This window comes from Trachypithecus francoisi, unplaced genomic scaffold (assembly GCF_009764315.1).
Source record: "Trachypithecus francoisi isolate TF-2019V2 unplaced genomic scaffold, Tfra_2.0 Lachesis_group8, whole genome shotgun sequence".
NCBI classification, from domain to species: domain Eukaryota; kingdom Metazoa; phylum Chordata; class Mammalia; order Primates; family Cercopithecidae; genus Trachypithecus; species Trachypithecus francoisi.
Window position 1 is genome coordinate 76,382,599 of NW_022681473.1, and position 22,352 is coordinate 76,404,950.

Genomic DNA, 22,352 nt, shown 5'->3' on the forward strand with positions numbered 1-22,352 from the left:
TTTCATTGATTTTCTCTACTATTGCTTTTCTTTTCTACTATATTGATTATAAAGGATATGTAGTGGAGGTACAGAAGAAGTTGTGGGACATGATATAAAAAGATAGTGTCAAAAATTCCATGGTGTTCAGATTCCAGCTTCGCTCTTCAAACTCTCTTCTGAATAGTTTTTCATTCTCTATGATCCCAAGGATTGTAGAGGAGGGATGTTTTCTCAGGATATTCTTCACTGAGCATCAGCACCGAGGAAGCAGTTCTTGGAAGAATAAGACCTGAGCAAGAGGTGAGTGGTATCTCTGCTAATTACTCCTCTATAAGTCTAATAGTCCATCTAGTCTGTCCTTGAGAGTTGGTCATATAGGACCTATTCGTTGCTGGCAGTGGAGATCCTGAGGCTGAGGTGGCAGCAGGAGTAGGGCCCTAAGCATGATTTATTGATTCCTTTATTATACAATGAAATTAGAGGCTGGAAGCTGCCATCTGAACATGTCTTAACATCTTAGTAGTATCTAATTTCAGGGGGCTGCAAGCTCTCTCCCGCCCCCACCCCTATGATATGGGCTCTGCTGAACATGAGAGAGATGAAGGCTAGCACTGAACTTGGTCTAAGAAACACCCAGGATGGACTGATATTACTCACTAAGAAAACTGCTTTGGGTTGCTCAACTACTTCAGAGAGTGAAGGATGGAAGCCAGAGTGTGTTCCAGAGCCAGGAAAATGAAATCAAGTCTTCCCTAGAACTCCCTGTGGTGCTCTTCCTCTCACTGCCTCTCTTCCTCCTCACTCCTTGGCAGGCTGATCATCCCCACCCACATTTCTCTGGTTTTCCTTTTAGAAAAAAGAATGTCTAAGACTCAACAACCTAAGGGCAGTGACCTGAATAGTTAGCGAGCTGCCCCTAGCCACTCTTAATTTCACACACTGCCGAGTCTTGAAGGGCGTGTGTTGCTGACATGGACTAAACTCCCTGATGGGTGGACTGTGCTTTCTGGCTAGTGGCTGTGCTCACATTATTCATCTCCCCATGACTCCCACCCATCTTTTCCTCTTGGGACTCAGTGCAAACACTGCTGTCCCTGAAGCCTTCTCTTACATTTCCATAGGAAGCATCCTCTCCCTTTTCTGACTGCCCTCAGTTTTTATCTGCTCTTCTTTCATGCACTTACCACTTTCTCCCTTATGGCAAAATGAATTGTATCCAGTTTCCTCCACTATAGCCAGAGCTCTGTAGAGGCAGGATTCTAGGTGAGATTCTGCATTTCCCACAAGGCCTGGCCAATAGTTGATGATTAATGGATGAAGAAATGCTTAGGAAGGAACTCAGAGGAGGGTTCAGAAAAGTGAACTCCCAGGGCCTTCAGAGACAAGGCTTTTATTCACTGTATGCCTTGGCATCTCCTCTCATACCAGAAAGTTTAAAAGAAAAAACACAGCGACAAGGATTCACTTGGGCCATTTTGGAACCCATTTATATTGTGGGTGTTACTCTGGGCTTCATCTAGCCCCATACCAGGCTCTGAGACTGCATCAGACCGTCTGAACATTCATGGCTTCCTTGGGCCAAGTATAGCTGTCCAGTGTAAAGGAGTCATAGTCTGGAGTGTAGACCAGGGATCTCACAAAAGCCTCCTTGTCCTTAGGCTCCGGATAGTAGGAAGCCAGGTTGTGTTTGTACGCGTAGTCGAGAACCTAGAGAAAAACATGTTTGGCTAAGGAACCGGATCTAAGGGGAAACCTGCATAAGGATCCTTGCTTGGGGTCATGAGGGAGGGGAATACACCTTAAGGAACCAGACTTGTTCCTTTCATGAGTATGGCTCATGAAACGACTGGATAGGAAGGATTTTAAGCTTTCTTTCTGAACAGGCAGCGTCAACATAGTGGAATAAATACTGAGCCAGGATCAAGAGGCTTCAGCATAAATTCTGCCTGCTTCCAAAGGCCTGTGGGTCCTCAGAGGTGATATTATCCTTGCTGAGCCTCAGTTTCCTCATCTGTAAAATGGGAGTAAAGAGATCTTTCTCTGGAGCAGTGTTGATAAAATTAGACAACAGGCAAATGTGTCCAGAACCTGATTTTTTTTCCACTAGAATATGGGTTAAATTGGATGAACAGCCTGGACACTGTTCTCTGGGTATTAGATTTGGCTTCAGGAGAATGTGAATCTAAATATCACCCAAAGGAAGAAACTGACAGGGTGAAGCTGGACCCTGAGCTGGACTGTTAATCTTGAGGCTTGATTCTGAATTCTGACAACTCGTGAGTAGTGTGTGCTGTTGTACAATGCATTTTCTGAAATTATTTTTAAACTTATAGAAAATGTAAAACATGCACACTAATAGAAATAATAGTATGATAAACCCTCATATATCTATTATCCAGCTTTAACAGTTATCAATGTTGGGCCAGTCTTTATTGCACCATGTTCTGATTCTTTGAAAACCCATCATCTCTGCACAGTTTTACAGTTTGGAATATTCCATGAAGCTGATCACCCCATAGCCAGCCCTTCTGAGAAAAAGGGGAAGAAAGAGATTTACCCTGGCCGAGAGAGCACTGGGTATGGAGCCTTTTCACTGTTCTCTGCCAATCTCCAGAATTCTGGGAGAGGAACTACTGGCCCTTTGAAGAAGGAGGAAACTGAGGCTCAGGGAAGTGAAGTGATTGGGCCAATGTTATACCATTGCTGATTGGCAGAGCTGGGACCCCAAAGTCTGAGCTTTTTCCATGATGCTATGCAAGCTGACCTTTCTTATAAATGGGGGCTTATGAGTCATTTCTAAAATATTCCCATATTCTGGTCCATGGACTTTGATGACCTTTCTGCTTGGTGTATTAGGGGAAATCCAGGAGCTTTCCCAGAACTGGCCTGGGTGGGTGTTTGGGGTGGAGCTCAAGCTGCAAACAAGAGTTTGTCACCCAGCCTCTGGGTTACGTGTAGTGCAGCTCAAGGAGATCCAATGTCTCCACAGTTTCCATCTCCTTAACCCTCCTAAAGTCACAGACAGAGAAAGTGTTTGAGCCTCACTACCCAAATTACAGGGGTAGGATGCCCCTTACTTTGATGGCAATTCTCAAAGACACGTCTCGGATGGTGCTCAGTGGTGGGTACAGTCTCCCCTGGGACAGATGCTGCTCAGAGACTTCCTGGGCAATTTGCTGGGGAGAAGGAGAGAACCGAGAGGAATAAGCTGAGTCTCTGCCTTCCTAAAACAAGCCCAACCCGTTACCCTAGAGACTCACCCCACCCTGCATAGTTAGTCAAACACTGCAGTTCCAACTGTTGGCTCTGTTACCAGGGAAGCTTAATGCTTGGGCTTAAGAGAGGACACATCCTTTCTGTACTGTAAGACTGGCTGAGGCTTAAAACAACATTAAGTGTCTCTGAATTCCAAAGGAAAATCACTAAAGCCAAGATGAATAAATTTGTGGCCTGCAAAGCAAAGGCTATGAGATCTCCTCTTGGCTGGTCCAGCCTGTTGCATGGGGATCCCTGGGTCCCTCGCTTCCTGGGTCCCAGCCTCCTTCCACGTGCTTGGTACCATCTTGAGTGACCATCTAGCCTATGTTATATCTTTTTGTTCAGTCTCTTGGAGCTCTTCCTTCCAGCCCTGGTCTCAGTCTGAGGAAGGCCCCTCCTCCAGTGAGTGACTGAGCCTCGTACCTTATTGGAATAAATGTCCTAAGCACATCATCCTGAGAACAGAGCCTCCCATAGCTTCCCTTCCAGGTTCAGAGCTTGCCTCTGAGGGTTAAGCCTCATCTGCCACAGGCCCTCATCCTCCAGGCTAAGATGCTGGAGTTTGTTCAGCCTTGCAAATCAACCTCTTTAATGTGGTGGCTCTGAATCTACTCCCACCCAGTCTTCTGGTGTTAAATTTAAACTTGGGAAATGCCACTTGTGCTCTCTGAGAACTGTGCGTCTTAGAAGTGACAAGACTGAGAAGTCGGTCTCTCCTCAATGTTTTCAGATATGAGGGAAGTGAGCCTCCCCCTCTACCTCCTTCTCACACTTCCATCTTTCTTTTCCATTCATTCAGTCAAATGCTCACTGGTCATAGGTCAAACTTGACCTATTTTACAGAGTCGTTATAATGAAATGAGGTGGTGCATGCACATCTCGTTAAAGCCTATATTAATTGAAAATCAAATTCAACTTAAATTATTTTCACTAAAAGTACCCTTTTCAGAACTATAACTTGCCAGGCCTTTGAAGACCATAATGTGAGCTCCTATAGGGGAGGGGCTTTATCTTCCTCACAGTGGGTGGTGATGATAAGTAGATCCAGGAGAGGTTCCTGTATAATTGATGGACACTGTTCATGAAATGATGGAGCTGAACTGTCTCACTGTACTGGAGGTAGCGGGGCAGATGTGTGGATGTCTCATGGTATTGCACAGGAAGGACTCTAGCAATTGTGTTTCTACTCAACAGGGGACTTTGCTTTCAGGCTGACTTCAAGCAGCAAGTGACTCTTTCCATCCAATGGGGGCTTCACACAGCTCTGCTCACAGCTACAGGACAAGAATACCCACCATAGCAATGAGAAGATAGACAAACAGAATACTCAGACAAAAGGAAGAGAGAACTGTAACACAAAGTCATAAGTAGTGTGCACGGGGCAGGGGGCAGCTGAAGAGCCTTTGGGAGACATTATTTGCACAGCCTTGGAGAGCCAGGGCTCAAAGACTAGACATAGTAAGAAGGGACCTGGTGCATGAGGTTAGCTCCCTGTGGGACTCACAGAAATGGATCCAGACAGGGCTGGGTGGAAGCCATACACATGTCTCATTGGCTTCAGGCTTTCACCAGTGCCTCAGTGGGGAGGAAATGCATAAGGATGTTAGAAGTCACAGGAGAGCCTTTGGAGCTTGTTACGTGTAAATATGTTTAATATTTATATATGGCTTTGATTAGCTTAACCTCCCAAGAGAAACATTTCTGTGCCTTGCTTTTGTCAGGGTGAGGATAAATGTCAGGTGCCTGGCACTTGGTAACCACCTGGTAATTTCAGTCACTGTAACTGTTACCAATAACCATTAGTGTGAATATAGGTTGTCATTCTTAATGAATTATTTCATGGTTTTCATCATGTCTAGTAAAGAACTCTTTTGTGCGCTTTTCTAGTAAAATACCTGGAACAGGTACATCTCCAACACTCATATCAGTGTTCAAGATCTGGGTCCTCCAAGGAGAAAAAACCAGGTATGACACCCACCCCCTCCCTCACAGAAAACTGTCCTAGTGGGGCTTACTACTGCCAGTTACTCTAGTGATTTGGTTAAGGCCTGTGGCTGGAAGAAGCCATCACCTATCATGGTCCACAGGCCCTCAGTTTTAGGTGGCTTTGATGGCATCTCCTCTGTCTAGGCATCTAGATGGCATTGCTAGGAGGCAGGGGGCAGAATGAGGCATGTTTCCTCCTCTGTTAGTGCCTCTTGCTAATACCCTTCACCACTATTCCTCATTCCCTATCAAAAGCCCCATGTGTGATTGAAGAGGTCAAGCTTCAGGGTCGCCATGAGAGATGCTTGAGGTTTAAGCACTTTGGGAATCCACTGGCAACGTTGGGGCAGATGGGAAGAAGAGATAAGAGAGATCCAGTATAGGACCCAGTGTTAACCCACAAACTCTATTGCAAGTATTTGAGGGAGCAAGGACAGTGATACCTCTGCTGTCAGGAGGAAGATCTCATCTGGGATGTGCCGGATCCCGCCGGCGATGACTCCCAGTGCCACCCCAGGGAACACGTAAGCATTGTTTCCCTGCCCAGGAATGAAGGTCTTGCCATCTTCCAGAGTCACACTCTTAAAAGGACTTCCACTGGCAAAAATCCCCCGGCCCTGGAGGCAGGAAGAAAACCAGAGATGAACTTGGAGATTGGTTTGGGGTAATAATCGTGGCCCCCTATTCTTATTTTCCAAATGTTGGACCCTTCTTCATCCTCTCCCAAATGCCCAGCACCATGCTGAGAACATGGCAGGTATTTAAAGCACATTTGTTCATTTGACCAGAAAGCTCAGCCCTCACCTGCTATTTAGCAGCCAAGAAACTGCTGAAAGGTGATGGTGTTCACAGTAACATTTTTGTCACCTCCTGGCAGGGCCAACCCAGGACATGACAGAATGTGGCCTAGAGTGTACAAGTGCCTCAGGTTCTGGGTTCTGGTCAAACCTCTGTGTTATTAAGGGTGAACCTTCAGCAGCATAGCACAAAGAGCTTGGGTTTTGGAGTCAGACCTGGGTTTGACAGCCAGCTCCATTCCTTATTAGTTCTGTGACCTTGGGCATGTTACTTCATCTTTCTGAAACTCAGTTTGCTCATCAGTGATGTATGAATATTTTTCACCCTCATGGGTTACTCATAGTAATTGTTACTATGTCCTCTCAGCCGGGGGAAGGAAGGACTCCCCGCTGACCTCGGTGACCCGGTAGCACTTCTCAGCCGTGCACTCGGCCTTGCTGGTGGGGTTGCTCAGGGCAAAGATGATAGGGCGCTCGTGGAAGGAGGCCATGTCCCTCAGAATCTGCTCCGTGAAGGCTCCTGCGATGGCAGCAACACCTACAGGGAAAAGGGGGGTAGTGGGGATGCCTACTCTTTATAAACAACTTATTCCTCTTCTGCTGGTGGTGGTGGGGGAACTAGGAACACCATGAAAGACTTGGTCTTGGGTCCAGCATTTGCCACAAGGACTGAGAGAGCAGAAGGGAAAATAGTCTTCCTGCTTGAGCTGCCTGAGACCTCCTTTTCATCTCTAAGGGACCACTGGTCCACCTCAGGTCCCTGGCAGTTAAGCTGCTCCTGTGAAGGCATTCCTGGGCATTTCCATGGACAGTGAGCTGCTCCTCAAGACACAGGGAGATGCCAGGGTCTGCTTTGGGAGAGGAATGCCCACCTCATTGTGGTTAGAGAGACCAGGCTGGGTGCGGTGGCTCATGCCTGAAATCCTAGCACTTTGGGAGGCAGGGGGCAGTGGGGCAGGTGCAGTTCACCTGAGGTCAGGAGTTTGAGACCAGTCTGGCCCAAATGGTGAAAACCTGTCTCTACTAAAAATACAAAAATTAGCTGGGCATGGTGGCAGGCACCTATAATGCCAGCTACTTCAGAGGCTGAGGCAGGAGAATCAGTTGAACCCAGGGGGCAGAAGTTGCAGTGAACTGAGATTGCACCATTGTGCTCCAGCCTGGATGAAAGAGCAAAACTCTGTCTCAAAAAAAAAAAAAAAAAAAAGAGAGAGAGAGAAAGAGAAAGAGAGAGACCAGCCCTGCACTTTTTCACTGCATTGTATATTTCTGCGTCATTGAGCCCTAACTCTGGTGCCTTAGTTCTATGGTTTCTATACAGTAGCCACTCAATAACAGTTTGTGGCATTGAATTGCACTTGGGATAGGGGAAAGAGCTGTTTCCATGGGTTACTTAGGCTTCCTGGCTGAGCCTCTGTCTCTCCATCTGCAAGTCAAGAGGGTTAGCTGGGCTGGGCAGTGGGTACCCTCCCTTCTCCTACCTATGATGGCTGTGGGCTTCACCAGCCTCACCACCTCCTCCAGGGAGTTCACTTCAGGATGGTCTTGGGCAAACGTCTCCTTTTCATGGTTCAGGTGGCTCCTCCCCTATAGGAAAAGAACACAGAGCAGCTGTGGTCATGATGGCCTGTTGGGCAGGAGTACAGATGCATTTGGAAACTCTGAGAGCAATTCCTGCTGAGCCCCATGCTTTGGTCTGAGCTGTCAGATGTTTTGGGGCCCATCTTCTTGACTACATTTCCTGGCAGAACCCATGGTGGGACCTAAGTGTGAGAGTGGGGTGTGTGTGTGTGTGCACATTTCTTTAACACAAACCACATATGGAGAATCCATAAAGAATTTCTTTGAGCTGTTAGGATTCTGGCTTCCTGGGCCAGGAGAGAAAGACTTTTGGGCAATGCCCGAGTGTCACCAAGACCCTTTGGCCCAAGGCACCCACCACCCAAGCTCAGTTGAGGGATGGGGACCTGTGCACCCAGGGTCAGAGAGCTAATTTGAATATGCTTATAAGAGCCATTAATTCCCCCTGTGAATAATACTAAACTAAGCTCCAGGAAGGTCTTAGAATAACTGGTCATGCCCAAACAGCTCCAGTTATTCACATTTCTTCAAATGGAAGTGGGTGGGTGACAGGCTGGCATAAGTGCTGGTAAATGGGTTCAGATGCTTTTGATGACTCCTTTGGGTTAGCTGGCCTCATGGGAACCAGTGCAAAGATGTCATCTTTGAGAGCTCCTTGGCTAGGGTTGAGCTTGATGGAGTGAGAAAAATGATGTTGAAAGATGGATAAGAGGGAAGAGTGGCAGTCTCTGGCAGCCTACACCTGTGGCCAGATTATGCTCTGGAAAGACATGGGGGGTGGGAAGAGGAATCTCCAAGGCTAAGTTCCTTTCAGAAGAAATCTGGCCCCATATGGAACAATAGGAAGGTCAGTTATGCTGAGGATCTCTGCCATTCTTGGTCAATGTCCTTATGCACTTCCCTTTTCCCATCTCTGCCATAATTTTTTGTCTCTCACTGACACTCTATGTTAGTGAAATTCTGGGAATTAAAGCACCGAGTATAGCTCTAATGGAGGGGTCCTTCAGTTGTGTTTCTCAACACATGCTAGCTGGAAGCTGGACTATTTCTCTCTCATTCATTCTTTCATTCATGCCTCACACATTAATCTTGCACTTACTATGTGCCACGCATTGATATCAAGACTGTAGTCTAGTGGGGAAACTGGAAAGGGACAACTTCTCTACAGTGTGGTAAGTACAATGTATGGAGCATAGATGCAGGAAATAAGCTTTTTGGAGGAGGTAACATCTGAACACTATCAGAAGATAAGGAGGAAACTGGGAAGGGGTTAAGGGTTGAGAGGTGGCATGTGGAAAAACAGAGGAAAGCAATTCAGGCAGAATAACAAGATGTGTAAAGATGTGAAAGACAGAGAGCAGGCTGCTTTTGGAAACTATGATTTAATGTGGCTGGAGTCTAGTGCAAGTCAGGAAGTGGTGGGGGACAAGACTAGAAGGGGCACACATCTAGACACTTGCACAAATTTTTGGACAGAAACAATTAAGGCTACTTAGGGATGAATCTTCTGCTTTGGAGTTTAGGCCATTGCCCTCGTTTTGCTCTCTATTCTGATTGAGCAGTTTACTTCTTGGGGACCTCTTCCAGTCCAGTTCCTGGAAGCTGTAAGGTGTCAGGAAACCTCCAGGTCTCCAGACTGACAGTACCTTGACAATGAGCCCTTTAGAGTCCACCATCCAGATCTTTCTTGTGGCCTCTGCCTTCGGTACACCTTCTTTCTCTAGGGCCATGACAAGGAGGTGAGCAATGCCCATAGCTGCCTAGAAGGTACCATAGGGTGGATGTTCAGACACAGGGCAAACAGCTACTAAACATTTATCTGATGTCTCACCATAATGACCCCCTCTTCTTTCCCCCACCTCCATGACTCCCAGGAGGCCCAATTAAGTCCTTGCCTTGAGACACCCAATTGTCAGAGCCTAGGCAGCTGCAATGATCACAACATGTCTGTGCTGCTTCCTCTCTTCCGAACCCCAGAATGCCTCCCTTTTTTGATATACTTCCACCCATTGTTATTCTCTTCCTGGAGCAACAAAAGAAACCCTCAATGCCACATACCTCGCCTGCACCTTGGAAAACAAACACGTGATTGGAAAGCTTGTTCTTGGTGATTCGCAGAGCAGCCAGGATCCCTGCCACAGCAACGGAGGCCGTGCCTGAAACAGAGTGGCCTGAGATCAACCTCTGGCCACAGGCCCCCAGCTCCCAAGAGAAGACCCTTGGCAGAGTTCCCCACACCTTGGACCTATGGAGGAACAGGCAACTTTTCTTAACCCTTATGCTCTGTAGGCATGCAAGTTTTGGTGCAAATCCATGCTCTTTTTTTGCGGATAACTTTTTTTGTTGTTGAAGTTGAGAAACAACTCCTGGTTTGTTACTTGACCCCATAAGATGGGATCAGATAGCCGGGTGCTGCTACCACCATCATTCATAAAGAAAATGATAAATATAATGGAAGAGCAAAAAAAAAAGCATGAGCCTCTTAGAATTATATAAGGGCTGAATGCATAAAAACATTTAAAAAATGAGAACACAACCTGGCCATGAGGCATTAAATGACCATATGGCCTGAGCTGCCTATCTTATCCACCAAGTCATAAGGTTGGGTGTGTCTGGTCACACACCATCAACAAATGGCTTGAGTATGTCTGGAAGGGACAAGTAAGTCGTATGAGTAGGTGGCTCAGATTCATTTGAGCCACTGCTACATGACTTCTCCCTGAATCCACATCTAAGGCCTCATTGGGGATTCCTTAAGAGTAGCTGACCAAGGAAAAAAAACCTGGGCTTGGCTTACAAGTTGTTGTGAATAATATGCTGATACCAACCAGAAGTGTAAGGTGGCAGCTTCACAGCCCCAGTAAAAGGTAGCCTTCAAAGGTAATGGTGAAGGACAGTGGACATGACTTCAAGTGGTAAATTTAGTTTACTTTGGTCCAAGGGATGGTTAGCACTACACTGATTCATGAGCAGTTGCTAATGGTTTAGCTGGATGGTCAGGGACTTGGAAAGAACAAAATAGTAAGATTGGTGATAAGGAGGTCTGGGGAAAAGGTAGGTGATGGACCTCTTGGGATAGGTACAGAGTAAGGATATTTGTGCCCCATGTGAGAGTTTATCAAAGGATATGATGAAAACAGTCTTTCAATAATCAGGTGAACAAAATGGCATGACCTGGGTATGTTAGACAGCATCTTTCTTTAGTCACCCAGGGTTTGCTTAATGGACTTATGCATCAAACAGCCATGGTGGTAAGGATGGAGGCTATGCATGGGCTTCATCTTACCAAGCTGGCCTGTTACTGTTGAATGATTAACCTGTCAAACACAGAGAACAATGCTGAGCTCCTGATGGGCACCATTCCCTGGGGGGACCATCCACCTGGTGGCAGGATGATTACACTGGACTGCTCCCGTCATGGACAGGAAAGAAATCTGTCCTAACTGGAGCAGATATATATTCTGGATATGGATTTCTTTCCTTGTCTATAATGCTTCTGCCAACACCATCATTTATGGATGTTTGAAATACCTATTTGTCATCCAGATATATTACAGACAGCAAGGCTTTTAATCAAGGAGTTTACTTCGCAGTAAAAGATGGGCAGCAATATGCTCATGCCATGAAATTCACTGGTCTTAACTTGTGCTCAGCCATGCAGGAGCAGCAGGCTTAGTAGATCAGTAGAATGGCCTACTGAAGAATTACTTAAGACTTAAGTCAAAGCACCACCTTATGGAGATAATGAGCTTCTGTTTTATGGGATGCAATGTGTGATGACTTAGCAAGCAAGACATTGTGTTTTTCTCTCATAGCCAAAATGTGTGTCTAGAAATTGCGGGGTGGAAATGGGAATGGCTCTTCTCACCATTTCACCTAATAACCACGTACACAATTTTTGCTTCCTGTCTCTTTAATTTTGTGCCCTACTGGATTGGAGGTCTTAGTTGCCAAGAAGGAAATACTTCTATTAGGATTTATGACATGGTTCTATTGAATTGGGAGTTGAAATAGCTCCCTGGCAAGCTGGGGCTCTTCATGCCACTAAATAAGTGGGCAAAGAAGGGGATTACTTTTCTGGCTGTTGTGATTCATCCTAATAATCAAAGGGACAGTGAGGACAAGGAGGACTATGTCTGAAGCCTAGGGGAGTCTTCTAGGGGAGTAGCTTCATATTTCCATGCTCAATAGCAAATATTAATAAATACTATTGCAACTAAGGAGATTCAGGCCTATGGAGGATTCAGATCCTTCAGAAATGAAGGTTTGGGTCACTCTACTGGGTAAAGAATCTCGGCCACCTGAGGTCCTGTCTGAGGACAAGAAAACATGGAATGGAAGGTTGAAGAAGAAATTTACAAAAATCATCTTTGACATCATGACTGGCTACAGAAACAAGGAATATAGCAGCCATGCATGTTTTTCTTCCTTGATCATAATGTGACTATATATAATGGTATACATGAGCTAATTTCTTCTCCCTTCTCCTCCCTATTATTTTATATAAGTTCTGTTGGAGGTTAATTCCACATGTTAGTCTTTAGATAATAGAATTTTCAAATGTGACTGAATTTTATGAGCTATTAATTCTGCTTAGAGGTGGATAGCGTGACTATCTTCCAGAGCTGACTAAAATGTCTGTTGGGACATTGTCTACCCCCATGTTGGAGAGAAGGTGAGAATGTCTTCATTTGTTGGAAAACTAGTTGAATGTTGTGAGGCATTTTGTTAGAAGTTTTTTTTTTTTTATTTTTTTAATTTTAGACAGGATCTCACTTTGTCACTCAGGCTGGAGTGCAATGGCATGATCTCAGCTCACTGCAACCTCTGCCTCTTGGATTCAAGCAATTCTGCTGCCTCAGCCTTCCAAGTAGCTGGGATTACAGGCAGCCACCAACATGCCAAGCTAATTTTTTGTATTTTTAGTAAAGACAGGGTTTTGGCATGTTGGCCAGGCTGGTCTCGAACTCCTGACCTGAGGTGATCTGCCAGCCTTGACCTCCCAAAGTGCTGGGATGACAGGTGTCAGCCACCACACCTGGCCAGAGTTGTTTTTGTTGTGTGGAAGTACATATGTGCCAGACAGTGTATGTGGATGCTGAAGAGCCAGAAGGGTGGACTGTACCAATTATTGGGTAATTGTTTCTCAGCTTCTTTACACTGCTTTGTCTGCAAACCACTTTTCAGCTTTGCCAACTTGCTCTATGCTGGGCTCTGCCAATAGTAGGTGCTAGAGGGAGACAAAGGCTAGATGAGGGGGATAATGTGTTCCCCCCTCCCCCAGCATCATCCGTCTTGTTAGGATTGCAAGGTAAAATGTAGGACACTTTGTAAAATTTGATTTTTAGATAAACAACAAGTTTTTTTTTTTTAGTATAAGTATGTCCTATGCAATATGAGCATAAATACACTAAAAATTATTTGTTTCTATCACCGAAATTTAACCGAGTGTTCTGCATTTGGTTTTGCTAAATCTGCCAACCCCACAGCCTTAGTTCTTCAACTCCCCGGCAGCAGTTTGTTCTTGAAGCAGAAGTTGAACCCAGTTTGCAGTTTGGCCATCACTGAGAGAACTAGCCTCATAGCTGCCACTAAGTGACACCAGTGCCACTAACTGCCACCTCCTCTTTCCTTTGTTCCCTTAGCCTCAGGAGTCGTAGCAGATCCTTAGTGTTTCTTTTTTGGCTTTTGAATTCTTTAATAGACAATTAACATTTTTAAAAATATTAAGTGTTCTCTGTTAAAGCAAGTGGTATAGACTCGGATGCAGAGAGCTCACAATAAAGTAATCACAATCAGCAACGCTAAGCCCCCACGATGGTGAAACCAAACCAAACCAAAACAAAACAAAAGGAAATTAAAGTAGGATTATTTATGGCTTACTACATTTGGATAATTAAAAAAAAAGTTGTCATCTATGACTGGTGAGGGAGGAATGAAAAGTACAATGTCCCAATATCCTTTGTGTTTTGAAGTGCTACAATCTTTTGTGGAGAACTGTTTCCCCATCTAGAGCAAAGGCATAAAATATTTTTGCCCTTTGACCTTATACTTCTACTTTTGAGAATCTATATATGGAAAAATCCAAAATGTATATACTAGGATATTTATGACAGTGTTATTATTATTTTTTTTTTTTTTGAGACGGAGTCTCGCTCTAGCCCGGGCTGGAGTGCAGTGGCCGGATCTCGGCTCACTGCAAGCTCCGCCTCCCGGGTTTACGCCATTCTCCTGCCTCAGCCTCCGGAGTAGCTGGGACTACAGGCGCCCACCACCTCGCCCGGCTAGTTTTTTGTATTTTTTTTAAGTAGAGACGGGGTTTCACCGTGTTAGCCAGGATGGTCTCGATCTCCTGACCTCGTGATCCGCCCGTCTCGGCCTCCCAAAGTGCTGGGATTACAGGCTTGAGCCACCGCGCCCGGCTGACAGTGTTATTTTTAATATAGAATGGCTGGAAATAACCTACACATCTAACAAAGGAGTAATGATTAAGTAAAGTAGTCAGTGTAGACACAGTAAACTGTTTTATAGCTATTAAAAAGGATCATCGTGAATATTATGCAGCAACATGGAAACTGCTATGAAGCTAGTCACTAACATCAGGTATTGTTCCAAGTACTTTATATGTCTTAACATGAAGACAGTTATTTATTTAATCCTCATTGTTGTCATCCTCATTTTACAGATTGGGAAAATAAGGTATGGTTTGCTGAACTGTGCAAGATCATATAAGAGCCAGGATGTGAATCCAGGGAATCAAGCTCTAGGACCTGTGTGCTTAAGCACTAACCTATGTTCCATTGAGTTGGCTGGAAGGAAGAGAACATTAAACGGTATGCATATGATGATTCTAATTGTAATGTATCACACACATAGAATCCAGAAGGAACTTACAAAATACTAATGGTTGCAGGGTGGGGGTATGAGTGAATTTTCTATATTCTCTGTTTCCAGTTTTCCAGGTGGCTTATTTTTTGCTAGCTCTGGGGTGGGCCTTCTCCTAGATTTATACTTGGCTCAGTGGCTGAGATGGGGGTACAGCAAACAGTTGGTGGCCAATAAGTGCACATTCATCATTGTGGACATCAGAAGGTGGGACTCTATGCAGGATCATACTTGTCAGAAGATGGGGTGCAGGCACCCCTGTCTTCACACAGCTGTGATCTAGAGGGAGTGTTGAACTGTTGGCAGTGTCACAGGGACAGGGCTGAGGATAGTAGGACTTCCTAACATCCTTCCCATGGTCCCCAAAGTATGCATTGTGCACCCTCTGAGGGCCTAGAAAGTGACAGGCACCATGCTGGGCACTGTGGAAGACGGAGATGAATCAGACATGATCCCCACCATCAGGGAACTCCCAGTTTATGAAAATTTGGGCACAAAACAGTAGAACACAGTAGGTAGTCAGAGATCACTGGAAATTGTTACATTCATTTATTTTTTGAGCATCAGTTATGAACCAGGCTCTGAGGATACCATAGTAACAAAATAGACCAAGCTCATTTCTGTTTGTAAGGAAAGAAATTACTAAATGATTGCAAGTGTGATGGCTATTATAAAACAGTTGTTCATTTCATACTTTTTGTTAGTTTTATGTACAGAAAAGTAAGTTATCAGTATCAACTTACCTCTGCAGTGCCTCCCCGTGTACTCCATGTACCAGTAGCATTATTCATTGTTGCCTAAACATACCATGCATGTTTATGCTTATGTATATTTCCCTGCTATTCTCCCTATCTAGAAGACTCTTTTGCAGTTCATTATTCCTTAAGACTCAGCCCAAATGATCAGCAAGACATTCCTTGCTACCCCAGGCATCCTTACCCACCCCTCCTTTTCCCATATCTACTTTTTCATCTAACCTGAATGTAACCTGAATGAAACTGGGCTGTATCATGGTCAGGCTCAGCACTGTACTGCATTCACAAGAAACACCACATCCAAGAAAGTATCAACAAGCAATTTAAATAAGTATTTAAATCACTTAAAGAGAGGGCGAGGAGAAATGAATTGTATGACCCTCTCCTGAAATCTCCAAATCCCCTTTGTCCTTAATTTTCTCCAAAGTCCATTTATTATGTGGAACTCCCCATTTTCTCTGCCTCCCTGCAAATAACTCCATACTTCTTACTCTCTGCCCATAAAACCCTCTTTCATTTCAGTTCTACGGAGTCAGAATTTGTATTCAAAAAGATCTCCAGATGATTTGTATGTCATTCAAGTTTGAGATGCACTGAACTAGATGGCCTCTCTAGGTGAGGTACTAGTTTCCTGCCATTGGCTAGAGGGAGTTTTCCGCTCTTCGGAGTCTGTTTCAGGACAGCCTTTTGCCTCCCTGAAAGGAGGGGTTGCGCAAAGCATTTGCCACCAGATGGCGCCAAAGGTATTCCATCAGAGATGATCTTGCAGACACTACACTCTGGATGGGTCTTTTTGGATGTCAACTGTCTTCTGGGGTTATTTGCAGGTTGAATAACTGGGCTTACTCACAGAAATTCAGTGCTGGATGGGGATTGGAGATAATGGCATTTAACAGCTGTACAAATGAGGAAACTGACAGAGAAAGGTGGCTTGGCCCTGTCAGTCACCCAAAGCAAGGAAACCTGGGGGTTTCCTTCCCAGGTTTGCTTCCATCCCTTCACGATCTCTGCTGCTTGGACAGCCCTTCCTGACTATAGTTGAAGGCAGCAGGAGAGGTGTTATGGGGTTTCTCTGGGGAAGGACGGAGCAGGGTGTTAGCAGAGGCAGAGGGAAGTGAACTTAGGCAGTAGATGTCAACATTCAGCTGTACCTCTGGAAGGGGAGGGGAACTCAAAACAATGGGAAATCTGATGGGAAACAGTCACACATTACAATAAAAGGATGCAAGGTCAGCTGCCATTTATTGATCACTCTTACTGTGGCCTTGGCTCTGTGCTGTGTGCTTACCAGCACAGCATTGGCTCAATTAATCTTCCCAACAACTCCATGAAGTAGGGACTACTGTGCTCCTATTTTTTGCCCTTAAAAGTGGAGAGTGAGGCTCAAAGGAAATAGAACTAATCAGGACAGAACTTCTGAATCCTATCACCACCAAGTCTTCAGACCCACTGCCTCCATGTCCACGTACTTGCCTTTCCCCCTGTTACCATCGATGCTTCCCTGCTCCTAGCTAAAGCACCGCTTGTCTACTGAATCCCATCATTCTTGCCTACTTTTCCTGTTATTCCCACTCCTATTTCCTGCATATTCAATTTTGCCCTCTCTACTGTATCATTCTCATCAGCATACAAATACACTGTAAAACTTCCATCTTTAAAAAGCCCTCCCTTGGCCCTATGTGTCCCACCCTATTTCTCACTCTCCTTTATAGCCAACCTCTTCTAAAGAGCTGAATATATTAACTGCATCTAGTTCCTTCCTCCTTGGTCCCCATGAAACCCAGTCCAATCAAATGACTGACCCACCTCTTGTCAGGGTCCCCAAGTACCTCCAGGTGACCAAATTCAGTAATCAATTCTCAGCCTTCTTTCTTGACCTCTTAGCAGCATTTGGTACTGTTGCCCATTCTTTCCTTTGGGAAACTATTTCTGTACTTGGCTTCTGGAATCCCACACTCATTGGGTACCTCACTGGCTACTTCTCCCTGCTCTCCTCCCTGGGATCCTGCTCTGAGGCCATCCTCTGAGGTAGCAAGCTGTTCTAACTACAGGCTAGAACTCAAGAGGAAAAACAGTGGTTCTTAAGCTCCAAATTACAAAGTTTGGCAAATAAAGTTATCTGCATTTTTGGGGTGCTCTTGGGCTATGCACTAGGGATTTAAAACTGAAGAGGAAGCTACTTAGCTGTTTCAAGGTAAGCACTCTAAGAAGCCCATAGGTCCAGGGATATGCTGGAACATGGCTTGTGCCCATAAATGCCATGGGCAGCTGAAAGTGTGACTGGTTGTTCCTATTCATGATGAAAGAAAAAGTTTTCTTTTCAGAGGCAGCTTTCCATAATTACATTTCCTGCCAACTGAGTACTTGAGGTTGTAGGTTCAGGAAATAGCACAAAGGGACATGCTGAAAATGTAGTTTCTGCTTTTAATAATCAGATTTGACATAGTTAAAGGAGTTTCTATGCTGAACAACAGATTATTGGAGGAAAGAATTTACTCTTTATCAGATAAAGGAAGACTTCTGACTCAGGCAGCAAGAAGGATAGAGTTAGGCTCTGTCAGGGTCTGGCCATGGTGGCTTTGGAGGTCTGGATTCCTATTGGGACAGAACAACCTCTGCTATGATGCCACACCTGCTTCCACGATCCATAAGAATTACATTTCTACGGTAGCTACTGCCATTCATTTATTCATTAGTATGTGCTGAGTGTTTGTTCTGGGCCTTCTCTGGACTAGGCTTTGAATAAATAAAGACAAATAAAAGTCTTGTTCTCAAATAAAACTCTCAAGGAGTTGCCAGCACAAGTGTTCCAAAAATTCAGGTTCCCCTTTATTGGACACCAAGCAAAGGCCTTCTAGACTACTTCACTGCAATTTCTGTGTCATAACGGAATTTTCTGGAGCTCCTGGACTCTCTAGAGGGCAGTTCCCTGGCCCATGGAGAAGGTAGGGTTAGGCGTATTTTGCCACAATTTGGAAGGAACCCGAGGGAATAATGATCATCTGCTTGACTTCTCTGAAGTTTCAACTGTTGCAGCAGCTAACAGGGGAGGTCTCGGAGGAGCCAGATACACGAGATCCACGTGAACTTCAGGACTAGGGACAGCCCTGGAAGTGCAGAACAGCCTCAGAACACAGGACTTAGTGAAAAGGAAGGCTTTGGGAACAGGGGAGAGAAAAGGTTAAAGAGACCAGGAGAAGTTTCACTGCAGGGGAAGAGATCAAGGAAAGGCCTAGAACTGCTACTCAGTGTGTGTAGTGGTGGAGGTGGGTGACAGAGAGGGCAGTTGACCCCCAACAGCTGGAAATAATCCCTGGCATCTCGTAAACAAGACAAATGAGCTGCACGAAGTCTTCAGAGATGAGCCATTCCTGCCTGTCTGCCTCTTCCTTATTGTGGCATCTGAAGCCTATGCAAAGTTCCCCACACCTTCCCTCTCCAACAAGGTCATCATCTTCCAGGGATGTATTTTGCATTTCTTGGCTGAGAGCCCCACTCCTCTCCCTGGGGAACTTTGAAGCATTCTGTAAAGTGGGTGACCACCATCCAGTGTCACTCCCAGATCCTGGGGAAGAGTAGGATCATTTAGAGTCTGTGGCCCTGGATGCATTATCCTGGGGAAAGTGAAATGAGCCTTTATGGACAAACAGAAAGTAGTGAAGAACAGAAAGAGAATTCTAGGCAGAGGGACCAGCACATTCAAAATCATGGAGTTGGCAGAAAACTCACAGAAGAGTGACTAATACAATGGGCTGGAATAATAGGGTATATGGGGGAAGGGGGAGAAAAATGAGGTGGGGTCCTGCCTCTCTTCTCCCCAGAGTTCCCCAGTCCTGTGCTCACATGTGGCCCTCTCCTCACCTCCACCAAATTCTCTGCCTTAAGTCTCCTCTTTCCTTCTTCCCTCCCATATCTATGTGTCAGGAGCCTACTAGGCGTCAGAGATTTTAGTAATAGGTACCATGAACTGAGCACTGCTACGTGCCTGTCCCTACCTATACATCACTGCAATGCTTACAACAATTCAGTGCCATAAATGGGTGCTGGAAATACTTATCAAGGAATTGGCATATACTACAACCAACCATAACAGATGCTGGCCTTATAAAAGCACCCTGACCATTCTGGTGGTACTAGCTGATGAGCAGTTGTGGCTGTTAAAACTGTTAAGTCCATTTTACAGATAAGGAAAGGAAGGTTCTGAGAATTTCAGCCACTTGGCCAAAGCCACAAAACAGGAAAATGGGGATTCAGATGTAGGCTTGTCTTGGTGCAATGCCTGATTGTTAAGCACTGGGCTCACAGGGGTGCTAACAGCCTGACATAACACACAGGAACCTTGATGTGCTGTCTGGCCTGGAGATTTAGCAGGATTGGTGGGCAAGGCAGGTCCAGTGAAGGCTGGCCAGGTGGAGGATGCTGCAGAGCTGATGAGCCAGTGGGGCTTTCCTGGCTCCAGCCACAGTGTGTGGTCAGCTTGCACGTGGAGGTCAGAGACCCACGGAAACTGGGCCAGCAGCACCCTGGACCTGGCCTCTTGTGTGGCTCTTCTTCCCCCTGTCCCCAGTGTGACCATTCCCACTTCCTTTCCCCTTCTAGGCTTTTCTTTCCTCCCTAAGAGCAGAGATGCTTCTCTGGTCCCAGCTGAAACAACAAAAGTCACCTGAGCCTCCACCTTTTCCAAAATTCCTGAGAGGCTGCCAGCAACAGGTCAGTGCATTGGCAGCTCTGATCACCAAGGACCGGCCTGGGCCTGGGCTGAGGCTTTATGTGGGTCTAAGCTGGGGTGGGAGGCAAAGATGATCAGAAGCCCTGGCGATCTCTCTTTCCTTCAAGTGCTGGAGCTCCAGAGGCCTAGCCCTGTAGGGTCAGTGATTCTGAGCACATGGTACAGTGGGACTGGTTGGGAGACAGTCAAATAATGTGCCCTGGGCTCCTGATCTGCACCAGGCATGGCCCTGCCCTCTGGGAGATCAGTAGACTGCAGCTTTCGAGGATTTAATTCTATCTATCCACTGAGGATGTAATGCTAGGCTGGTGTTCAGAGTAGGTAACATGACCCTAGTCTCATTTTCATGTGGGTCGCTCGGTTCCAGCCCCCTCCATGTGTGGTTCCCAAGAAGATTCTGAGAATCTGTCTCCAGCTCCCACGTGCGGTGTGATTTGGTTTCTGTTTACGACTGAGATTCTGCATTGCTTACTCCTCCCTCCCACACTCCTTCTCGCCCCTTCACTCCCAACCTTCTGTGGTTCTGTGCATGGAGGTGCTCCTCTCCCATTATGAGCATGGCTTGTAGTCTTAAGTGGCATTGCTCCTTACTTTGTATTTGGAGATAAAGGGGGACAATTCTAGCATGGGCTGTATCTTCCCATGCTATTGGCTCATTAGTCCTGGAATTCCTTCCTAGTCTTCTCATTGTCCATTTAACAATGAGAACACACATCACAGGCTTCTGGCCTGGACCCATCCCTAACCAGCTCGGGACCGTGGGCCTCATCTTCAGGTCTGCATTCTGTAGGAGTTAGAGGAAGGAATGGAAATGATGGGGAGGACAGGATGAGAGCAGCAGGATGCCAGGGAGCAGCAACACCCGCACTGTTCCAGCAGGGTCTGGAATTTCATCCTTAATGAGAAGACACCCTCCATCACCTCACATGTTCAGGAGCAACAGGCAGCCTGATGCTATGGAGAGAGTGGAGAATTCCAAGTCAGACATAATGGGGTTCCAGTTCCAGCTTTGAGTCTGTCTGGCTGTGTGGCCGTGAGCAACCTTTAACCCCCAGGCTTCAGTTTCCTCATTAGTGACATGGGACAGCTGTGTTTGTCCCCCAGTGAGGGAGGGGGAGATGTTGCCAGGCACTTGTAAGACAGTGAGGATGAAAAGCACTTTCAACCTAAAGTTCTGTGTGCATGCAAAATGTTATTTGATACAGTTTGGGTCCCCTGGAGGCAGATTCTGAGATACACTGGAGTGTTCAGGATGTTTTTAGGAATTGCCCTTATGGGAAGGAAGGGAAGGAAGCAGAATGGATTGAGGGGAAGTTGAGCTGTGATGCAGGCCCCAAAGCCTCAGCCAACTCCATGGGGAGCTTGAGTTGTCCTGCACTGGGCTAAAATAGTTAAGCCTTTATATTCTCTATCACTGGTGAGGCCAGCTCCTGGTGGGGTGGCGAGGTGGCTCTCTCTCTCTGAGGCTCTGCAGATTGTACTGACAGCCTGCTGTCAGATGGGCAACAAGTCTTTCCTTGAAGGAGGATCTGGGTGGTGCATGCCCATGCCCACCTCTTTATGGTTGTTAATGATACGGTCACACCTAAACATCAGGCTGAGCTGATCAAAGGCTGGTTCTTACAGGGCTCTTGCCATTCCGGCACTATTTGCCAGCTGTCCCCATGAGTTCTAGATTGATGGCTTTAGTCTTGAATTTCTGAGAAAAGAATGGTAAATCCTGCTTCTCTTTGCTCTGGGACCCAGAAAACTATCCCACTTGGTTTTGCCTGGGAGCAAAATTGACTGTAGAGGCAAGATGCAAAAACCAATGAATGTAAACAGATGGATTGATTTAATTAAAAACAAACAGCTCCAAGTGTCTGCATGTGGGGTTACACATGTGAATGTGTATGAGCACGTGTAGAGGTGCATTTATGTGTGAGCACAGTCAGTCCTTGAACAACATGGGGTTGAGCTGCATGAGTCCACTTATATGCAGATTTTTTCAATACATATATTTTTTAAAATTTTGGAGGTTTGTAACAATTTAAAAAAACTCACAGATGAACTATGTAGCCTAGAAATATAAAAAAAATTAAGAAGTATGTCATGTACACATAAAATAGGGGTAGATACTAGTCTATTTATGTGTTAATCCACTATTTTTATGTTATTAGTAAGGCTTCTGGTCAACAGTAGGCTCTTAGTAGCTAAGTTTCTGGAGAGGCAAAAGTTATGTGTATTTTTGACTGTGTGGAGTGTTGGCACCTGTAACCATCACCTTGTTCAAGGGTCAGCTGTACATGAATGATGACCTGGACAACAGAGAGGCTGCAGGGGCAGGTGTCCAGTGTAGACACACCCACATGAACAGGTGGGTATGCTTATGAGGATGTC

At 45.6% G+C, this 22,352-nt stretch overlaps 1 protein-coding gene and 1 long non-coding RNA gene across 4 annotated transcripts in view; one reads left to right on the forward strand and one right to left on the reverse strand.

Moving 5' to 3' along the window:
- The first annotated feature begins 195 nt into the window (after window positions 1-195).
- LOC117081161 lies at window positions 196-15,924 on the forward strand. Of its 2 annotated transcripts, XR_004436113.1 has the most exons (4): window positions 196-282; window positions 5,128-5,205; window positions 14,290-14,437; window positions 15,767-15,924. It is a non-coding gene; the product is annotated as an uncharacterized LOC117081161 (long non-coding RNA). The 2 variants fall into 2 exon arrangements; XR_004436112.1 differs by lacking the exon at window positions 196-282 and having other exon boundaries at window positions 4,967-5,205.
- Window positions 1,357-22,352, reverse strand: part of ME3 (malic enzyme 3) — a 217,670-nt gene continuing 196,674 nt past the window's right edge. Inside the window, exons 9-15 of one of the 2 annotated variants that reach the window (XM_033206859.1) lie at window positions 9,663-9,760; window positions 9,251-9,364; window positions 7,505-7,610; window positions 6,419-6,561; window positions 5,670-5,843; window positions 3,060-3,158; window positions 1,357-1,689 (exon numbers count right to left, since the gene is read on the reverse strand). In XM_033206859.1, the coding sequence (XP_033062750.1) occupies window positions 1,528-1,689; window positions 3,060-3,158; window positions 5,670-5,843; window positions 6,419-6,561; window positions 7,505-7,610; window positions 9,251-9,364; window positions 9,663-9,760 (896 nt within the window). In that variant the 3' untranslated portion in view covers window positions 1,357-1,527. The remainder of the gene's footprint in view (window positions 1,690-3,059; window positions 3,159-5,669; window positions 5,844-6,418; window positions 6,562-7,504; window positions 7,611-9,250; window positions 9,365-9,662; window positions 9,761-22,352) is intronic. The other variant, XM_033206860.1, reaches the window with a different exon arrangement.